The following is a 17,870-nucleotide window of genomic DNA, read 5'->3' on the forward strand; positions in this document are numbered from 1 at the left end:
CTCCAGATCAAAGTTCTCTGAGATAACGCGGAGGTCACTGTGTGTTTATGGTTCCTGAGAGACACCACTGCTCTCCTGCTCTGTACAGGGAACGAGTGCAGAGAAACAAAGTTTGGACCTGCAGGACGACTCGACTTTAGAGCTTCACATGCTGCGTGGATATGAACAAACTGATCTGAGACGGACTTGATCATTGTTTGGAGAAGCAGACTGTCCGCCGGAGACATGAACAAAGTTTATTCAGTGCAGGCGGTGGAGCCAGAGAACGGGACCAAAAGTAGAGAGTCCTACAAGTTTGTGTCGGAGGTGAAGAGGGATGTGGGGAGGGACGGTGGAGAGGAGCGATCAGAGCCCTCCTGTTGTCTCAGTGTCAGCAAGATCTCCTACACCGTCAGGTAAAAGCTGCCAACACAGAGTGTACAAGAGGATGACTGAGAGACAATAACAGACTCTAAGAATCAATGAGATGACATGATATAAATGATGTTGTATTATTATGCACATGTAGTTTAGTTTATTTGTCTACACATGTGCAAAATTACAAATTAATATATAACCCTCAGGGGCTTGATTAGGGCACTCTCCGAGGTATACCTTAATACATTAGAACAGAGTTTCAATCTTTTTTCAGCCATGAACCCCTCACAAGATAGAGAATATACCGGGGACCAACTCATATGTCTCGTATGTCCCTTGGAATAATATGATGTAGCCTATTTGTTTTTTTACACTTCTATAGTTTTAGTAATGTGAGAGAACAGCCTAAGAGAAATGTGCTAGAAAAGATATTAGACATTAGGGCTTTCAGATTTTCACTACATGATTAACGTGGCCAGAAGAATTCACGATAAAAATATTATCACGATATCTATAGCAAATTTGAAAAAAAATAAGAATGCTATCAATCAGTCAAATACATCTTTAACTTTAACTGTTTATTGTGTGCGAGCGTAGGAAGGTGAAGAGAGAGTCTGTAACCATAACTGTACAAAAGCGTGATTTAAGAAGTGCTGGATTATTTACATTATGTACTGTATATTATTAACATAATATACATATTTCATTTTTAAATATCACAGTTATCGCCATATCGCGACACCCCTATTAGACACATATTAAACATATTTGCAGATTATAAGAGTTATAGATTGCTTAGATTAGAATAGGATTTCTGAACTATTATACGGTATAGTTTTAAAAATCTAAATATTATTCGCTGAACTATGAAGTCTTTTTTTTTTTTTTAAATCTATATCATGGCAATTTAAATTAATGAATCTGAAAACTTTTCTCGGACCCCTGGGGGTCCCTGGTCCCCACTTTGACAATCACTGCATTAGAAAAGGAGAAACAAATATTAAAAGGATGGAAAAGAGAAAAGAGACAAAAGATAAGATTGTACACACAATCAGACAGAACAAAGAAATACAATTAAATTAGAATTACTAATTATTAGTGGACAGTTTACACAGGTGCAGGTACAGGTTGGACAAATAGGAGGCCTGAGTTTATCATTGTGGGATTGATGATTATAGGAATACAGTTCATGACAATATGATTCTTGATGCTCTTTTCTGACAGGCAGTTTTGGGTTGAATCATCTACAATTTGACTCGCTCTAACTCTCATTTCTAATGAAATAGCAGAAATAGAAATGTAATGTGTAACACATGGGGACATTCTGTCTTATTATCTAGTGTCAAATAAGACACATTGCTGATTGTTGATAACTACTTACATACTTTCAAATGAAATGATTATCATTTTCATAGCGGGGATTGATTCTGTTCTGGGAATGTTAGAAAATATTGATGTTGAAAATGTCTGTGTTCCAGTGAGCGTGTGGGTCCGTGGTGGGACTTACCCTCGTACAAGAAGCGATGGACTCGTCAGATCCTCAGTGATGTCTCCTTCCACGTAGACAGTGGACAGATCATGGGCATACTGGGCAATTCAGGTTTGCGCTTCCAGTCCAAAGAGCAAGAGTGTTTAAACGTGTTTAAGTGTTTATCCTCTGAAAGGATATTTTTAGGAACATAACTACAATAAGATCAGATCTGATATGAGTGATTTAGTTATTAGACACTCTTACATTTTGACAGGACCTTTCATTCAGGCTAGAGTGTGAAAATGGTCACACGTATTGCTCCCACATGTTCTCATCCTACCTCGTCATATACTGACGCTTTGGGTACATCCCAAGTCTCTTAATTGCAGCCGCGTTTCCCTCACTTGCATCTTTCCCTTGCGTCTTAGTCCCTCCCACCAGGGATGCATGGAGAGACCAGGAACTATGGCTAAGGTCGAAAAGTAAAAAAATTACGTCCTAACATCTTTTCCTAACCACTTTTCTTTGACCTCAATGGAAAACGTCACAAGGTCAAGGAAAGATGAGGAGGAGAATTCAGAAGGTCTTAAAGGGACTGTTTGTAACTTTTGAAGCGTATAAATGTAGCGGGTCGGCACACATGCGCGCTCGCATATGCGCGCTTGCGTGAGGCCGGAGCCTCGTCTCCGCTGCCTGCTCTCCTTCACTCAGACAGCGCGCGCGTCCTCGCTGTCTCGCTCCACCTCTAGATGTGAACGCGCGCTCACTCCACACTGCAGAAGAGTTAGTTTAGCTCTGAGAATATCTAGTGAATGTAGAGTGGACATTTGTGCAGAAATAAATGCTGCAGCTCTTCCAGACCAACAGAGGTTTTCCGTGTCTTGTGAAGTGACGGGGCTCCTCAACGAGTTACGTTATCGTCTCGTTACCGACCGGGTGCCGGTGACTTCGGCTGCCGGCTGCGGTCGGGAGGCGATGACGTAACTCGTTGAGGAGCCCCGCTGCTGAAGCCTGCGCTGAGCAGGAAAAGCCAACACTAGGATCAGCAGTGATTCATGGAGAGACTTTCGTCTGGTCAGCTAACATTACTGCCAAGCAGCTGAAATATAGAGTGATATTGTGGTTTTAGCTGACGTCTGTCTCCTCACTGTATTGAGCGATGCTCTTTCATGTCTATGTAGAGCGAGCAAGCGCGAGCTCGACGCTGACTTTCGTTGATTTCAAGGCCACAGGTGTCGCTGTTAAGCAGCATTTCTGAATCTTACAAATAGTCTCTTTAAGAAAAGACAACCGTGGTGTTCAGAGTCCGACTGCACTGTCACTAGGCTCCGTGATAATGATGCGACGGCGGCGGATGTTAGTGATGTGGTTCTGCCGTGGTAAAACTACAATGTTCTGAAGACGGACTACAAAAGGTGTGTGAAGGAGAGATACCGCAGGTCCTTCTGCTGCTGTTCAGAGCTACAATTAACACAGAGTTTAACTAGACGGTGAATCAGAAGACCACTAAAATATAAAACGTTTACTCTGTGATCTGTCTTCACTCCGTTATGAAACTCAGCGACTTTGAGAGGTAAAGTTATCAGATCAATCCGGTCGGCAGCAGCGTCCAATCAGTGACTGATATCCAAAAAGGGGGCGTGTCGGTCGGTAAAAGACTTCCCTGAAAGCTGCTCTTGTGTATCCTCGCTCATCGCTCCTCAGAGATCCCTCCTCGCCCCTCCGTGCAGAAATAAGAGCTTTGAGACGGTCTTCAAGATGGCGCACCAGAACAACTTCCGGTTCAAGCGAGGAGCGAGGAGCAAGGAAACGACAAATAAGAGACCTGGGATGTACCCTTTGTCAGACCCCTCGCCGTTACTTTCAGCTCACAGGAAACACGTGCTTAATGTTGTGAATTAAACAAAACCACTTGTTTAGGATTAGGCAACAAAACCACTTAGTTAGGTTTAGGAAAAAACAACATGGTTGGACTTAAAACTACGATGTTTTAACAGTGAAAATGTGACTTGACGTGAAGACGGCACACAAACAAACAGCCGGTTGTAAAGTGAAAGTGTAACGTAACACACAGGACAAGAACATGAAAGCCTTGTGCTTGTTGGACTCCCCTCCCGCCCGCCCGTTGTGTCCCTTTCGCTCTTTAATCTACATCACCAGTCACTCCCGGCGCACTTTCTCTGTGTGTTTACTGCTGTCGCAGATGGGTTTACATTAAAGTTAATTGAACGCCCGGTGCATCTCATACCACCACCAAAGGGTGCCTTGTGCGGCGGTATCAAACGTCGACGGCTGTGACAAAGTGTCGGTATTTGATGCCACGGGAATGAGAACGGGCTGGATGTTCATGAGACCAGTATGAACACTGCGGAGAACTATTATCAATAACGAGGCAATACTATTCATTCAAAAACAAAACAGACAGGACCATAAAATAAAGTCCCCCTGCAGCAAACAGGAATCAATGTGTCTGTTGGCCAATCTAAGTTTTTTTTAAATATGAGACCAGATATCCTACTGTATGTACATATGTATTCATGTGTGTGTGTGTGTGTGTTTGTGTATGTGTGTGTGTGTGTGTGTGTGTGTGTGTGTGTGTGTGTGTGTGTGTGTGTGGGCACTTTGCCTTGTAAAGGGTCAGGAAAGACCACATTGTTGGATGCCATCTCAGGGAGGATCGGGAACTGTGGCACACTGTTGGGTGAAGTCTTCGTTAACGGCATGAAACTGAAGAGAGAAGAGTATCAGGACTGCTTCTCCTACGTGCTGCAGGTAACACACAGAAACACAGAAACATACCGTTTCGATCAGTTATTGGTGATCTCAAGAATTAAATACATTTCTACATGTTTCAAACTGGGTCTTCAGCACACCCAGACAAGAGAAAAATGCAACAACATGCACATTTCACTTTGCCCTAGCTCCCATCACACACTAACATCAGGTTCAACTTTGCCCCTACAGTATCACATGTTAATGGCTGCATGCATGACAGTTTGTATTAAGTTGCCTGTGGTTAACCACCATAAATACCAAACCACAAACTCAATGAGCACGCACCATTTTGCAAAAACTCCTGGAGAGGTTGCCCTGGCCTCTGGGTGAAATTAACTAAAGGCCCTTGCTGGCTTCCTCATACACTTAATCTCTCAATGAGAGGTGCTCAAGTGTATCCAAAGCCTGAATTAAAAACACTGGCTTAAAACTGGCCTTGCTTCCTTTCAAATCATCTCCCTCTTCTAGCTGATAGCACCCCCTCCTCTGCTCTCTAAGCCTCGTCATTAACTTCCCCTGCTAAGCTGTAGATGAGGAGGTGATATGAGCTCCTGATATTAAAGTCATTCAGATGAGAGGCTAATAAGGAGAAGTGGGATTGGGAGGCGCCACGTGTTAATTGAGGCAGGCGGCAGGTTAGAGCAATAAATGTGTGTGTGTGTGTGTGTGTGTGTGTGAGAGAGTGTGTGTATCTGGGGCAGAAGTAGGTTCCAGTTGCCATATATAATCATTCAGATATACAGTATATTGCTGTATGTGTCCTGTATGGATATACAGTACACAGTGGGCAGGGATGTGCAGCAAAGATACTGTAGATAAGTACTCTGAAATCTGCACTTTTTCTGCTGCTGAGTGTGCTGCGTGGACGTTCATGCCAGAGACAACATTAAGTTTCAAGTAGGACTGTCAAACGTAACGCGATAATAACACCTTAACGCAAATTCAATTTAGCGCCACTAATTTCTTTTCTAACTTGCGATTTTTAGGTTGTAGCGGGCTCAGTTGTAAAGCTAGAGAGATACTGGTATCATATGAAACGAGAAACCTGAGGAATCCATCAGTACCAACCATGTCAAACTAGCTTGTCACAAAGAGGCTAAATAACGCTCCAAACTTACACAAAATTTTGGCGTGAAGAAAAACTGTCATGGTCATTTTCAAAGGGATCCCTTGACCTCTGACCTCCAGATATGTGAATGTAAATGGGTTCTATGGGTACCCACGAGTCTCCCCTTTACAGACATGTCCACTTTATGATAATCACATGCAGTTTTGGGGCAAGTCATAGTCAAGTCAGCACACTGACACACTGACAGCTGTTGTTGCCTGTTGGGCTGCAGTTTGCCATGTTATGATTTGAGCATATTGTTTTATGCTAAATGCAGTACCTGTGAGGGTTTCTGGACAATATCTGTCATTGTTTTGTGTTGTTAATTGATTTCCAATAATAAATATATACATACATTTACATAAAGCAGCATTATTTTCCCACTCCCATGTTAACAAGAGGATTAAATACTTGGCAAATCTACCTTAAAGGTAGGGTCGACGATGTTGGAAAGCTAGCATAATTTGAAAGTAGCATCGCCTCAGGAGCTCCGTCTAAACCCCCCCCCCCCCCCCCCCCCCACACACACACAAACATGTACGAGCACCGCCGCATCGTAACTACTTCACAGACACAGAGCGGAGAGAGGACCTCAACAATGCTACCTCATGACAAGTAACCTCGGCAGTGCTACTGCAGGGCTGAGTTTTCTCTTCCATTCTTCAGGAAACGTGTGGCGGCGACGCGCGTTGAGTTTAGGCTGGTGCACGCCAAGGGTAGAGTACGAGCAGGGAGGCAGAGAGGCATCTGATTGGTTCTTTCCAAGCAGACCTCGAGGCAGTGATTGGTAGACGTTTTTACAGGATTACAGCAGCTACAGATGACGGCTCTTTTCCGCTCCTTTTTCAGAGCTCATCAGTAATGGATTGCTGTCGGGGTATAAAGACCATTTCAACCAATATAACAAATAGTGTATACTGGAGAACATCGTCAACCCTGCCTTTAAATTAATTTGCGTTAAAACTATGGACAGTCATGTGATTAATTGCGATTAAATATTTTAATGGATTGACAGCCCTAGTTTCAAGACATATTGTAGTTTGAATACTGACGAACACACAAGAAGAAGACGGAGGTGATCATACCAACATATGCTTCTTGGTGGAGATAATTACTAGCAGCAGTGTATATTGCATTGTGTTAACCTTTCCTCAGTATAAACCCATCATCTTGCTATTCATCTCTCTTGTAAGTAGAAAATTAGGAAGCAATTTTACAATATATCCTTGATAAATATGAAAGATCCAGGAGATATTTGTCTCAATGCATTTCTTCCTTATCTATTTCTATTTCCTGTCTCTTTTTTTACTCTCTCTTTGTCTCTTTCTTTTCCAGAGTGATAACTTGTTGAGTTATCTGACAGTGCAGGAGACTCTGACCTACACAGCTCAGCTTGCCCTGCGGAAGCACTCGGCCGAAGCCATCAAGAAGAAGGTGACTTTTGAGAGCCTCTTCTGCTTCGTCCACTCTATCAGTTTTCTATAGCTGAGACCTGGCATTTCACCCGGCTAGAGAGAATACAAAAAGGAGACAAACGGGGGATGATGCTTGAAACAGAATTTCTATTTAGGATGTCAGCATATTACAAGGTTTTCAGCAGCATAACAGCATGTAAGCTAAATTTAGAAGTTGTTAATTTTTTTTCAATTCATTATTATACAGTGTGTATGATTTGGCGACATCTCATGGTGTGGTTGCAGATTGCAACCAACTGAGTACCCTTCCACTCACTGCGCCCTTTCCAAGACTGTGGTAACGTAAGCTGCCGAGTGCAAAACTGTGGTAACGCTGTTCGCCTCGCTCAGAGGCCATGGCCAGGCCATCCTTAACAAAATGGAAGTCAGACAGTAGCTGGCGGTACCGCCGTTTTGCACTCTGCGGCTCTTGTAACCGCAGTTTCACAAGCGAGTAGAAGAACTACGGTGGTCTTTGGGTAACGTAAAAACGTTAAAGGCTCTCTAGAGCCAGTGTTTGGTTTGTCCATTCTGGGCTACTGTAGAAACATGGCGGAGCAACATGGTGGACTCCGTGAAGAGGGCCCGCTCCCTATGTAGATATGAAGGGCTCATTCTAAGCTAACAAAAACACAATGATTCTTAGTTTCAGGTGATTATACACCAATAAAACATAGTTATGAATATTATAAGCATAATTAAATGCAACACACTGGTCCTTTAAGACACTTTCTCAAGAACATTGTGATATTCTGATGCATATTTGGCTATCTAAGCCAAATATGGTTGAGTCACAGTTAGTTCAAAGATGGGTACAGTATGTCCAACGTCAGGGTAACTGGGAATAGGAAAAAATAGATTTAAGCACGGCATTAAAAGGTCAGATGTGTTTGGTATTCCTTGTAACCCCTGCGTTTAATGCACACATACAGTATATGTATACTAGTATCTGTACTGTATCAATGTGGTATGTTTACCATATTGGTCCAATACAAAAAAAAAAAAATTAGAATGTCCCCTCTTACAAACATAGCTAGCATGTTTGTCAAAAAGGGTCAAAAGTGTGCAGCTGTCAAGGCAGCTTTCAAGAAAGTCAACAGACACTTTTTGCCTAGGTTCATGATTTTTAGACTTAAAAATTAAAACCTACAACATCCTCCTATTCCCTTTATTTCAATATTTCCTTATTTTGATCGGAAACAAAAGTAAATCTCCTGGCCCTGTCCTTCACTCTGATATATTTCAGAGAGCAGTAATAAGCAGAAAATATTAGAACTAGCAGGTACATTGTCTACAGTCGGCCATTGTCAGCTGATTTGTTAAAAGTAGCTACTCTCTTGTCACCTGTCCCTTGACCTCTGGCTCCTGTGCAGGTGTCGGCAGTGATGGCTGAGCTGAGTCTGAGTCATGTGGCCAAAAGTGTTATTGGAGGTCGTGTTTTCCCAGGGATCTCCGGCGGCGAGAGGAGGAGGGTCTCCATCGCCAGCCAGCTACTTCAGGACCCAAGTGAGTAGCTCAGAAAATATGAGTTTTATCTGTGTATCACAAAAAGGGTGCTATTGCTGCAAATTTAAGGTGAATCGAGTTAAACGTCATTATCCCTTAAATTCTTAAAGCTTTACAGAAGATGAGGAGATGTGGAGTAGATAAACTGAAGCATTAGAGGTGAGGCTTTGAGACACATGGGACGAGGATTATACAAAAGAGGCTCAGACACGATATCAGAAAGATGTCCCTTATGTTCAGCACACTCTGCTTAGTAAAAATTATTGCATATAACTATGGCGGTCAATCGATTAAAGCATTTAATCACGATTGATTGCATGATTGTCCATAGTTAATCAAGATTAATCACAAATTAATCACACATTTTTTTATCTGTTCTAAATGTACCTTAAAGGGAGATTTATCAACACGGGAGTGGGCAAATATGCTGCTTAATGCAAATGTATGTATATATTTATTATTGGAAATCAATTAACAACACAAAACAATGACAGATATTGTCCAGAAACCCTCACAGGTACTGCATTTAGCATACAAAATATGCTCAAATCATAACATGGCAAACTGCAGCCCAACAGGCAACAACAGCTGTCAGTGTGTCAGTGTGCCGACTTGACTATGACTTGACCCAAACTGCATGTGATTATCATAAAGTGGGCATGTCTGTAAAGGGGAGACTCGTGGGTACCCATAGAACCCATTTACATTCACATATCTGGAGGTCAGAGGTCAAGGGACCCCTTTGAAATTTGCCATTACAGTTTTTCCTCGTCAAAATTTAAAGTTTGAAGCGTTAGTTAGCCTCCTTCACGACAAGCCAGTATGACATGGTTGGTACCGATGAATTCCTTAGGTTTTCTAGTTTCATATGATACCGGTATCTTCACTTTATCTTAAAAAAAATCTGAAAGATCGAATAGCAGCCGGGCTAAATCATAATTGAGTAATGCGTTAAAGACATTAGTGGCGTTAAAACAAATTTGTGTTAACGTGTCATCGCGTTAACTTTGACAGCCCTATATATATAACACATGATATTTCATGCATATACTGTTGGAAGCAACAGGACTGGAGGCAGGACTGTGCTATCCTGAGAACAGAAGAAAGTTCACTACAAGACCTGTCTCTCCCCAAAGAGTTTTAGAAATCCACGCTGAAAAACAAAGGGATCTAAGTAAGAGAGGACTAAGGAAAGGACAGAGAAAGGGACAGAGGGAGAGATGATGGAGAAGAGTAATGAAAGGCTGGGTTATCACACCACGGAGGGAATGAGCAGAGACCCACCTCTGTGTGAGTGTGTGTGTGCTCATCCCAGGTGTAGTTTATCAGGTCTACAGTCCTCCAGGGAGGATGAAGGGTCTCAGTCCTCATTCAGGATTAGACTGGCCATGGACTCACACATACACAGTCACACACAGAGTAATGAGGAGTTCCCATTCGCTGCCTCTCCAATCAACCAGGAAATGAATTAATCTCACAATTAAAGCATCTGCTAATTCCACTCTGCTTTCATAATGCAAAGAGGCAATCTTTTAATTGTCCTAATTAGAGTAATTAACAAAAAAAAAAGGACTCACTTATCTTCACAAGTGAAGTTGGCCCCGCTGAGAGTCCTTCATGTGCCACTTAATAAAAAGTACATTTAAAAGTTTCCAACTTAAAACAAGAAAAAAGTTATTGTCCTGCCTTTCCCTTGTTCTCGAGGTTTCAATGTGTGACACACCTTCAGGAGGGTGACGATGTTGTCATTGGGATGATGTCATTGCAGGGGTGATCCTGTTGGACGAGCCGACCACTGGCCTGGACAGCATGACGGCCAATCAGATCGTGGTGCTGCTGGCAGAGCTGGCCAGGAGGAACCGTATCGTCATAGTAACCATCCACCAACCGCGCTCGGAGCTCTTCAGGGTGGGTTTCGAGATAAACCGAAGAAAATGAGAATGAGTGACTAAAACTTCCTTTAAAGGATAGATTCACTTTTTTTTCAAGACTGTTTTAAAACAATACCCACATGTCCATACGTACATTGAAAGTGTTTTCGGTTGCTTTAATTGTTCCTCCTGTCCGTACTGGACATGAAGACATCCCTTTATAATGTGATTTTAATGGAAGTGGTGGGGGACACAATCCACAGTCCTCCTTCTGTTAGTCAAATCAAGAGGTTATCTTATGTAAGTATGTAATTTCCTCTCTTTCTACGAATGTATCCTTGCTGAGCTGTAGTGGAGGGATAGAAGCACTTTGTCTAACTCAGTCAGCTGAAGCAGCCCAGTCACACAGCAGTTTGTGAAATAGTCATGAAATTTAATGTATTGATTCATGTACATAGGCACGAATTTCAATAATGTTTTTGTGATGGTCAGCACGAAATCAATTTATATCTAAATCCACGTAATTTGAACCGGAAAGTATATAGAGCGTCCGTAGGAAGGAGGTCATGGTGGATGGGTGGGTCAAAAAACACAGGACACCCTGTTCGTGTCCCGTGTAAAACCACAAGTCAAAGTTCATTTATTTGTCACGTAACTTCCCTACTTGAGTAACGGCACTTTCAGAGTTATTTTAACGCAAACCACAATCTTTTCCTAAACCTAACTAAGTAGTTTTATTTTGAAAATACTTGAGTGGAAATTGATACAAAATACATTGTTGAAAGTCGTGCTGAGCGTCACGAAAAAAAAGGGAAATTCGTGTCTATGTACACAAATCAAATAGATCAAATTTCATGACTATTTCACAAACTGCCGTGAGACAGTGTTGGCTGAAGCCTCATATTAACTTTAGAAGTCCTTTTTACTCAGGAGGAAGTTTGTGGATTTCTTCCATTGACATATCTTCTCTGTCATTATGGACAGGAGAAACAATTACAGCAATCAAAAACTATTTCAACGAACATGTAGTCGTGTGAGTGTTGTTTTCAGAAGGGAAAAAATATGAATCTACCCTTTAAACAGATTTTCTATCAAGACAGAAGATCCTGTTTTGTAGATCAGTTGATGGGTATTTTCTGATGATATTAAAAACTTTATTTAAAAATTGTTTGTGTGCATGTGTGTGCGTGTGTGTGTGTGTGTGTGTGTGTGTGTGTGTGTGTGTGTGTGTGTGTGTGTGTGTGTCTGTGTGTGTATGTCTGTCCCCCAGGTGTTCAGCAGGATAGCTATAATGAGTCGAGGGGAGCTGGTGTTCTGTGGGCAGCCAGAGGAGATGGTGGACTTCTTCAGCCAATGTGGATATGAGTGTCCAGAGTACTGCAACCCCTTTGACATCTATGGTACTACATGCTATGATAATGCACCATATATTTACATTATAGCCACACAGTTATAACAAATAAAGAATATGTACATCTTGAGAAAATACAGTATCTAAAAGAATAAAGTGTGTGTAGCATGGACATTAAAATATTCATTTTAATAATTGCTGTGACGTCAAACAGTTGACTTCACCTCAGTGGACACGCGCAGCAGTGACAGGGAGGCAGCCACCTTCAGTCGCATGCATGAGATCACTTCATCCTATCAGAGGTCTGCCATCTACCAGAGCATGCTGGGAAAAGTGGAGCAGAGCCTGCAGCGGGCCGACAAGCCAGCCATCCCCTTTAAGAGCAAAGAGTCACCCAGCGGTGCAGCCAAACTGGAAGTTTTGCTCAGGTCAGTGCAGAATATTATGTAGATTCATCTATCTTATTCCCTTCTCCAAGCTCCCTCCGGATGTCTGAGCTCCTCACACTATCTCTAAGGCTGAGCCCAGCCACCCTACAAAGGAAGCTCATTTCAGCCGCTTGTATTCGTGATCTCATTCTTTCGGTCACTACCCAAAGCTCATGACCATAGGTGAGGGTTAGAACGTAGATGGACTGGTAAATCGAGAGCTTTTTGCCTTCCAGCTAAACTCCCTTTTCAACACGACGGTCCAGTACAGCGCCCGCATAACTGCAGACGCTGCACCGAACCGCCTGTCCATCTCCTGCTCCATTTTATCCTCACTCGTGAACAAGACCCCGAGATACTTTAACTTCTTCGCTTGGGGCAGTGACTCACTCCCAACCTGGAGGGATCAATCCACCATTTTACGGCAGAGAACCATGGCCTCAGTCTTCGAGGTACTGACTCGCATCCCGACCGCTTCACACTCGGCTGCAAACTGCCCCAGTGCGTGCTGAAGGTCACGGTCTGATGAAGCCAACAGAACCACATCATCTGCATAGAACAGCATTTCTGTTAAATGTTTCTGTATCTTGTTGCAGCCAAAAAGCTTTGCTTGCATATATCTTCCTGTCATCATCCTCATAAGCATTCATGTTTGCTCTCTTTGTCTGATGGCCTTATCTCTTATTGGTTCTTTTCCGTCTCTCTCATCTGTACAATTCTCCCTCCCGCCCTTTGTGTGTTGCTGTTTGAATACGCACCTGAGCACTTGTATGCCTTTGTGTATGTTCACATGTATTTCCATGTGTGTTCTGTGTGCAGGCGGACGACAAGGAACCTGTCCAGGGACAGGATGGGTGTTCTGATGCGTTTGTCGCAGAACCTGATCTACGGTCTCTTTGTGGCCTTCTTCGTGATGCATTTAGACAACGACGTCAACAAGGGTGCCGTGCAAGACCGCATTGGCATCATCTATCAGAGCATCGGTGCTTCGCCCTACACTGGCATGCTGAATGCTGTAGCTCTCTGTGAGTTCCACCAACACCATACATCTGCACAAAGAGGGGGAAAATACATGTTAGCTTGTCAAAAAGGACGCTAGATAACTGGCAAAGGCCAGTTATTTATAACAGGAAAAACTAGCACAGCCATATTCAAAGGGGTCTCTTCATCTCTGACCTCAAGATATGTGAATGAAAATGGGTTCTATGGGTACCCACAAGTCTCCCCTTTACAGACATGCCCACTTTATGATAATCACATGCAGTTTTGGGCAAAAAACATGGGTGACATTCCATCTAATGTCACCCAGATATTGTGTTACTGTGTTTCAGCAGTTACATAATGTCTGGGTGACATTATATTCCATCTAACTGCAAGTGTCTGATAACATCACCCAATAATTATCTACATGAGGTGGATACGATGTGTGTGGTCTATCACCTGAGTAAAAGTTAAACAGCGTGGTTGAAACGTCTTCATCTCAGCCGTGTAAGCTCGTTTATCTCTTGTTCAGTAGGTGAAAGGGGTCTCTGCTGTCTGCAGTACTTTTGTTCCCTTCAGCAGAAACGTGTTATGTATATCTTGGATTTTGCTCGGTGAAAGTGCCCTTCATGTACTTTCAGTGTGTCTCGTAGGTCAGAGTAAAAGATGAGTTGTAAGTTATATGCCATAGTACAAGCATTATGGGTTAGAACTGTAGTTGATCATCATCACAAATGTGAATGAATAGCTTTATTTCAGGAGTATTTGCATAAATATTAACCTTCATATTAACCTTTTTTTTATTTGCTGTTACTTACTGTGGTTTTACATAGTTGTTAGAGAGGTACTGTAGTTTGCATTTGCAGTTTATCTACAGGGGGAGAATGACCTTTAGTCCATTTAGAGCTCAATGAACCCAAGTGCCTTTTTACCTACAGTACCTTTACTATCTAAATCGTCTGTCTCTACATGTATTTATGTCTCTCTGTGTTAAGCACGTTCATGGTTAGTTTTTATAGCAGCTGCTGTGACTTGAGGTAACCTCAAATACAGATAAACCTTAACAGATTTCATGTATAGACACAGACAGAAACAGCAACTACAGGTCCTATGTTAGGACCTGTATGATGATAGTTTTGTGAACCTTATTTCTGATCGTGTTATATGTATTTTGTGTCGTTTTTAACTTATTGTAATGTATTTTTGCAGCTAAGACACACTGTAAAAATGTTGTTGTTTCTTAGTTAAATTAAGGTTAACGGTGGTTAAATAAATCTGGAGAGGTTTAGCCAATGGGTTATTAGGCTTTAGTAAAATTTCATACATAAGGTGTATGTTAAAAGATGATACAGACAATAACTTGTGAAGGATATTGGCTATATGGGATGATTATCCCTTCACTGTCTTCTTCAGTTATCAGCTGAATCTGAAATCTTAGCTTTAGGGCTCTGGCTGTCACAGATACTGAGGATAAGAGACGTGATAAAACACTGTGCTGAGCAGAAGTCATACTAGAGTTAAAAGGTGATTAAAAGCACTCCACGAGCGCCCAAACAGCCAGAGGTAGTGATTAGGGATGTCATACTGAATCTCATAGATAAAGACTGATAGAAACAGGTTGAATGAGCTGTCTCAATGAAACCAAGAACACCTGCGAATCTGGAACATGGACTGATGGCAAACGACTAGCTTTGATTTTTACTCAGCCAAGATATCAGGAAAAATCAGTAACCTGTATGCTTGTAACTTACCTGGAAGAAAACATGAATGCATTTAGACATATTCATCCATCCATCCATTATATGTAACCGCTTATTCCATTCAGGGTCCCTGGACAGATCGCAAGACTATTACAGGGCTGATACATAGAGACAGACAACCATTCACGCTCACATTCACACCTACGGGCCATTTAGAGTCAACACGTAACTATAACTTTGGACTGTGAGAGGAAACCGGAGAACCCGGAGAAAACCCACTCTAACACAGGGAGAACATGTAAACTCCACACAGAAGGGCCCCAAGCTGCATTTGAACCTGCGAACCTGCTTTCACAGATTGCAAAAATAATTTAAGGAATTTATAAAGATTATCCTGGTAAAATCTTATTTTTTTCTGTTCTTCTGTCATAAACAAATGAGAGAAAACAATTTAGATCTGACTTAGAAAATAGATCACCAGAATTTTTTTCTCTTTTTTTGACTCGCCTCCGAGGACTTTCAGTGTTAAAGTGGCAGTAGGCAGTATATTTTTGGCATCATTGGGCAAAAATTCCATAATAACCTTTCAGCATATTGTAAATCAAACGTTCTGAGAGATAACTAGACTTCTGCTCCTCCTCATGGCTCTGTTTTCAGGCTTTAGAAAATCTAGCCCGTGACGGGAGACTTTGACCAATCACAGGTCATTTCATTGAGAGAGTGTTCCTATTGGCTGTGCTCCGGTCATGTGACCGGAACTTGGCGATCCTTCACCAAATTTCACAATGGCGGCATCACAAACTTTCTCATTTTACAGCTAAACTGTACACTACAAGATGATTCTGAAAACATTTGAGGAGAGAAATAGGCATTAACGTAACATAATATTGATTCATATTTGATCAGCGCTGCCTAGTTTGACCGTTTGGTCGGAGTTCGCGAGTGATTGACAGCCGGCTCTCATAGACGGCAGATGGACAGCAGACCTCAGATCAGCTCTTACTGCTTGTTTTCCTCCGGTCTGTGAAATCTTGCAGATGCCGTTAGGAGCACCAGAGGACACCGGAGGACACAGAGGACACAGAGGCACATGATTTTTTTCAGGTTACCTGTTTCATGTAATACTGTCAGGATATAGCGAGCGTTTTATAAAAATAACTTTTTTTAATCATATTTGCTCCAATCTCGCCTACTTCAGCTTTAAATGTTTCTCCTCTTTTTCACTCATATTATCTGCTGTTCTCAACAGTCCCGGCGCTGCGAGCCATCAGTGATCAGGAGAGTCAGGATGGTCTGTACAGTAAATGGCAAATGTTCTTGGCCTACATCTTCCACATCCTGCCCTTGAGCATCCTGAGTGTTTTCATCTTCACCTCCTTCCTCTACTGGTGAGTAGTAAGTGTGTATGTGTTTGCCATGTGGCATCAAGCTGCACACTGAACCTCCCTAAAGGATTTAATGGATCCCATATTCTATATGCGCGTCATCAACTTAAAACTCAACCTCTCTCAGCACTAACGCTTCTTTTTATCTCTTCTATTTTTTGCCCCGGTTCCTCTCAGGACGGTGGGGATGCACCCTGACAGCTTGCGCTTCCTGTGTTATTCTGCTGTAGTCCTGGTGCCACACATTATAGGTAAGCTGATTACACACATGGAGAAGATCCCAAGCACATATTTACAATCATCTTCTTTTGCTTCAAAGCAAATGATTATAGGGACGTGCTTGTCTGCTTATCTCCATGATTCGTGTCTTGTAACTTCTGTCTTAATTACCAGTTTGCTGCCAACACTTTGACAGGGATAGGCTCTAAATATTCAGCATTTTAGAAACACCAGTGTTGTGAAGATCCCTTTTAATTAGTGCTGTCAAAGTTAACGCAATAATAACGTGTTAAAGCTTAAAGCTTAAAGCTAAATTTGTTTTAACGTCACTAATTTCTTGTGCAACTTGTGAATTTTAGGTTGTAGCGGGCTCAGTTTTAGAACTAGAGTGAAGATCATATGAAACTACAAAACCAAAGGAATTCATTGGCACCAACCATGCCATACTAGTTTGTCATGAAGGAGGCTAAATAACGCTACAAACGCTAAATTTTGGCGAGGAAAAAAACTGGCATGACCCTTTTCAAAGGGGTCCCTTGACCTCTGACCTCAAGATGAAAATGGGTTCTATGGGTACCCACGAGTCTCCCCTTTACAGACATGCCCACTATATGATAATCACATACAGTATTTTTAATCATATTTGCTCCATTTCTACCCACTGCAGCTTTAAGGTACATTTTTAAGGTACGATTTTAATAGATTGACAGCCCTATGTTTCCACTGGTTATGGTTTTTAGTTGTATGTTAGTATGTATTATTTCTTTTCCTCAGGTGAGTTGCTGACTGTAGTGCTATTAGGAATTGTCCAAAACCCTAACATGGTCAACACTGGAGTGGCTCTGCTCAATATTGCAGGGATCTTGGTGGGATCCGGCTTCCTAAGGTGAGCCACCAAATATCTATTTTAATGTAGCAAGCAATTAGCAAGTTTAAGTAACTTTATGCCAAGCCCTTTGTGATTTGGACCTTTAATAAGGCAACTTTTTCAGGTCTGAAGATATTAGACATATGCTACCGGTAACACACCTTCCTCTTCCTCTCAACAGGAGCACCCAGAAGATGCCGAAGGTATTCCAGTGGCTCAGCTACCTGACCTTCCAGAAGTACAGCTGTGAGCTGCTCATAGTCACTGAGTTCCACGGACTCAACTTCACATGCAGTAAGTTGTTTTTTTACCATGGAACCATCTTCTGTGTCCATCTACCCTGAGAATGAAAAGGGACCCATAGATACAATCATTTAACTCTTTACAAATTGTATT

The 17,870-nt window shown here is 42.1% G+C and overlaps 1 protein-coding gene across 1 annotated transcript in view; it reads left to right on the top strand.

Annotated features, from left to right (window-relative positions):
• The first annotated feature begins 169 nt into the window (after nucleotides 1-169).
• abcg5 (ATP-binding cassette, sub-family G (WHITE), member 5) overlaps nucleotides 170-17,870 on the top strand; it is a 20,835-nt gene continuing 3,134 nt past the window's right edge. The window contains exons 1-13 of the mRNA XM_074645513.1: nucleotides 170-395; nucleotides 1,836-1,957; nucleotides 4,464-4,600; nucleotides 7,047-7,145; nucleotides 8,539-8,671; nucleotides 10,440-10,579; nucleotides 11,813-11,942; nucleotides 12,108-12,321; nucleotides 13,141-13,346; nucleotides 16,252-16,390; nucleotides 16,565-16,638; nucleotides 17,381-17,492; nucleotides 17,656-17,768. Coding sequence (XP_074501614.1) covers nucleotides 226-395; nucleotides 1,836-1,957; nucleotides 4,464-4,600; nucleotides 7,047-7,145; nucleotides 8,539-8,671; nucleotides 10,440-10,579; nucleotides 11,813-11,942; nucleotides 12,108-12,321; nucleotides 13,141-13,346; nucleotides 16,252-16,390; nucleotides 16,565-16,638; nucleotides 17,381-17,492; nucleotides 17,656-17,768 — 1,789 coding nt within the window. The 5' untranslated portion in view covers nucleotides 170-225. The remainder of the gene's footprint in view (nucleotides 396-1,835; nucleotides 1,958-4,463; nucleotides 4,601-7,046; nucleotides 7,146-8,538; nucleotides 8,672-10,439; nucleotides 10,580-11,812; nucleotides 11,943-12,107; nucleotides 12,322-13,140; nucleotides 13,347-16,251; nucleotides 16,391-16,564; nucleotides 16,639-17,380; nucleotides 17,493-17,655; nucleotides 17,769-17,870) is intronic.

This window comes from Sebastes fasciatus, chromosome 9 (assembly GCF_043250625.1).
Source record: "Sebastes fasciatus isolate fSebFas1 chromosome 9, fSebFas1.pri, whole genome shotgun sequence".
NCBI classification, from domain to species: domain Eukaryota; kingdom Metazoa; phylum Chordata; class Actinopteri; order Perciformes; family Sebastidae; genus Sebastes; species Sebastes fasciatus.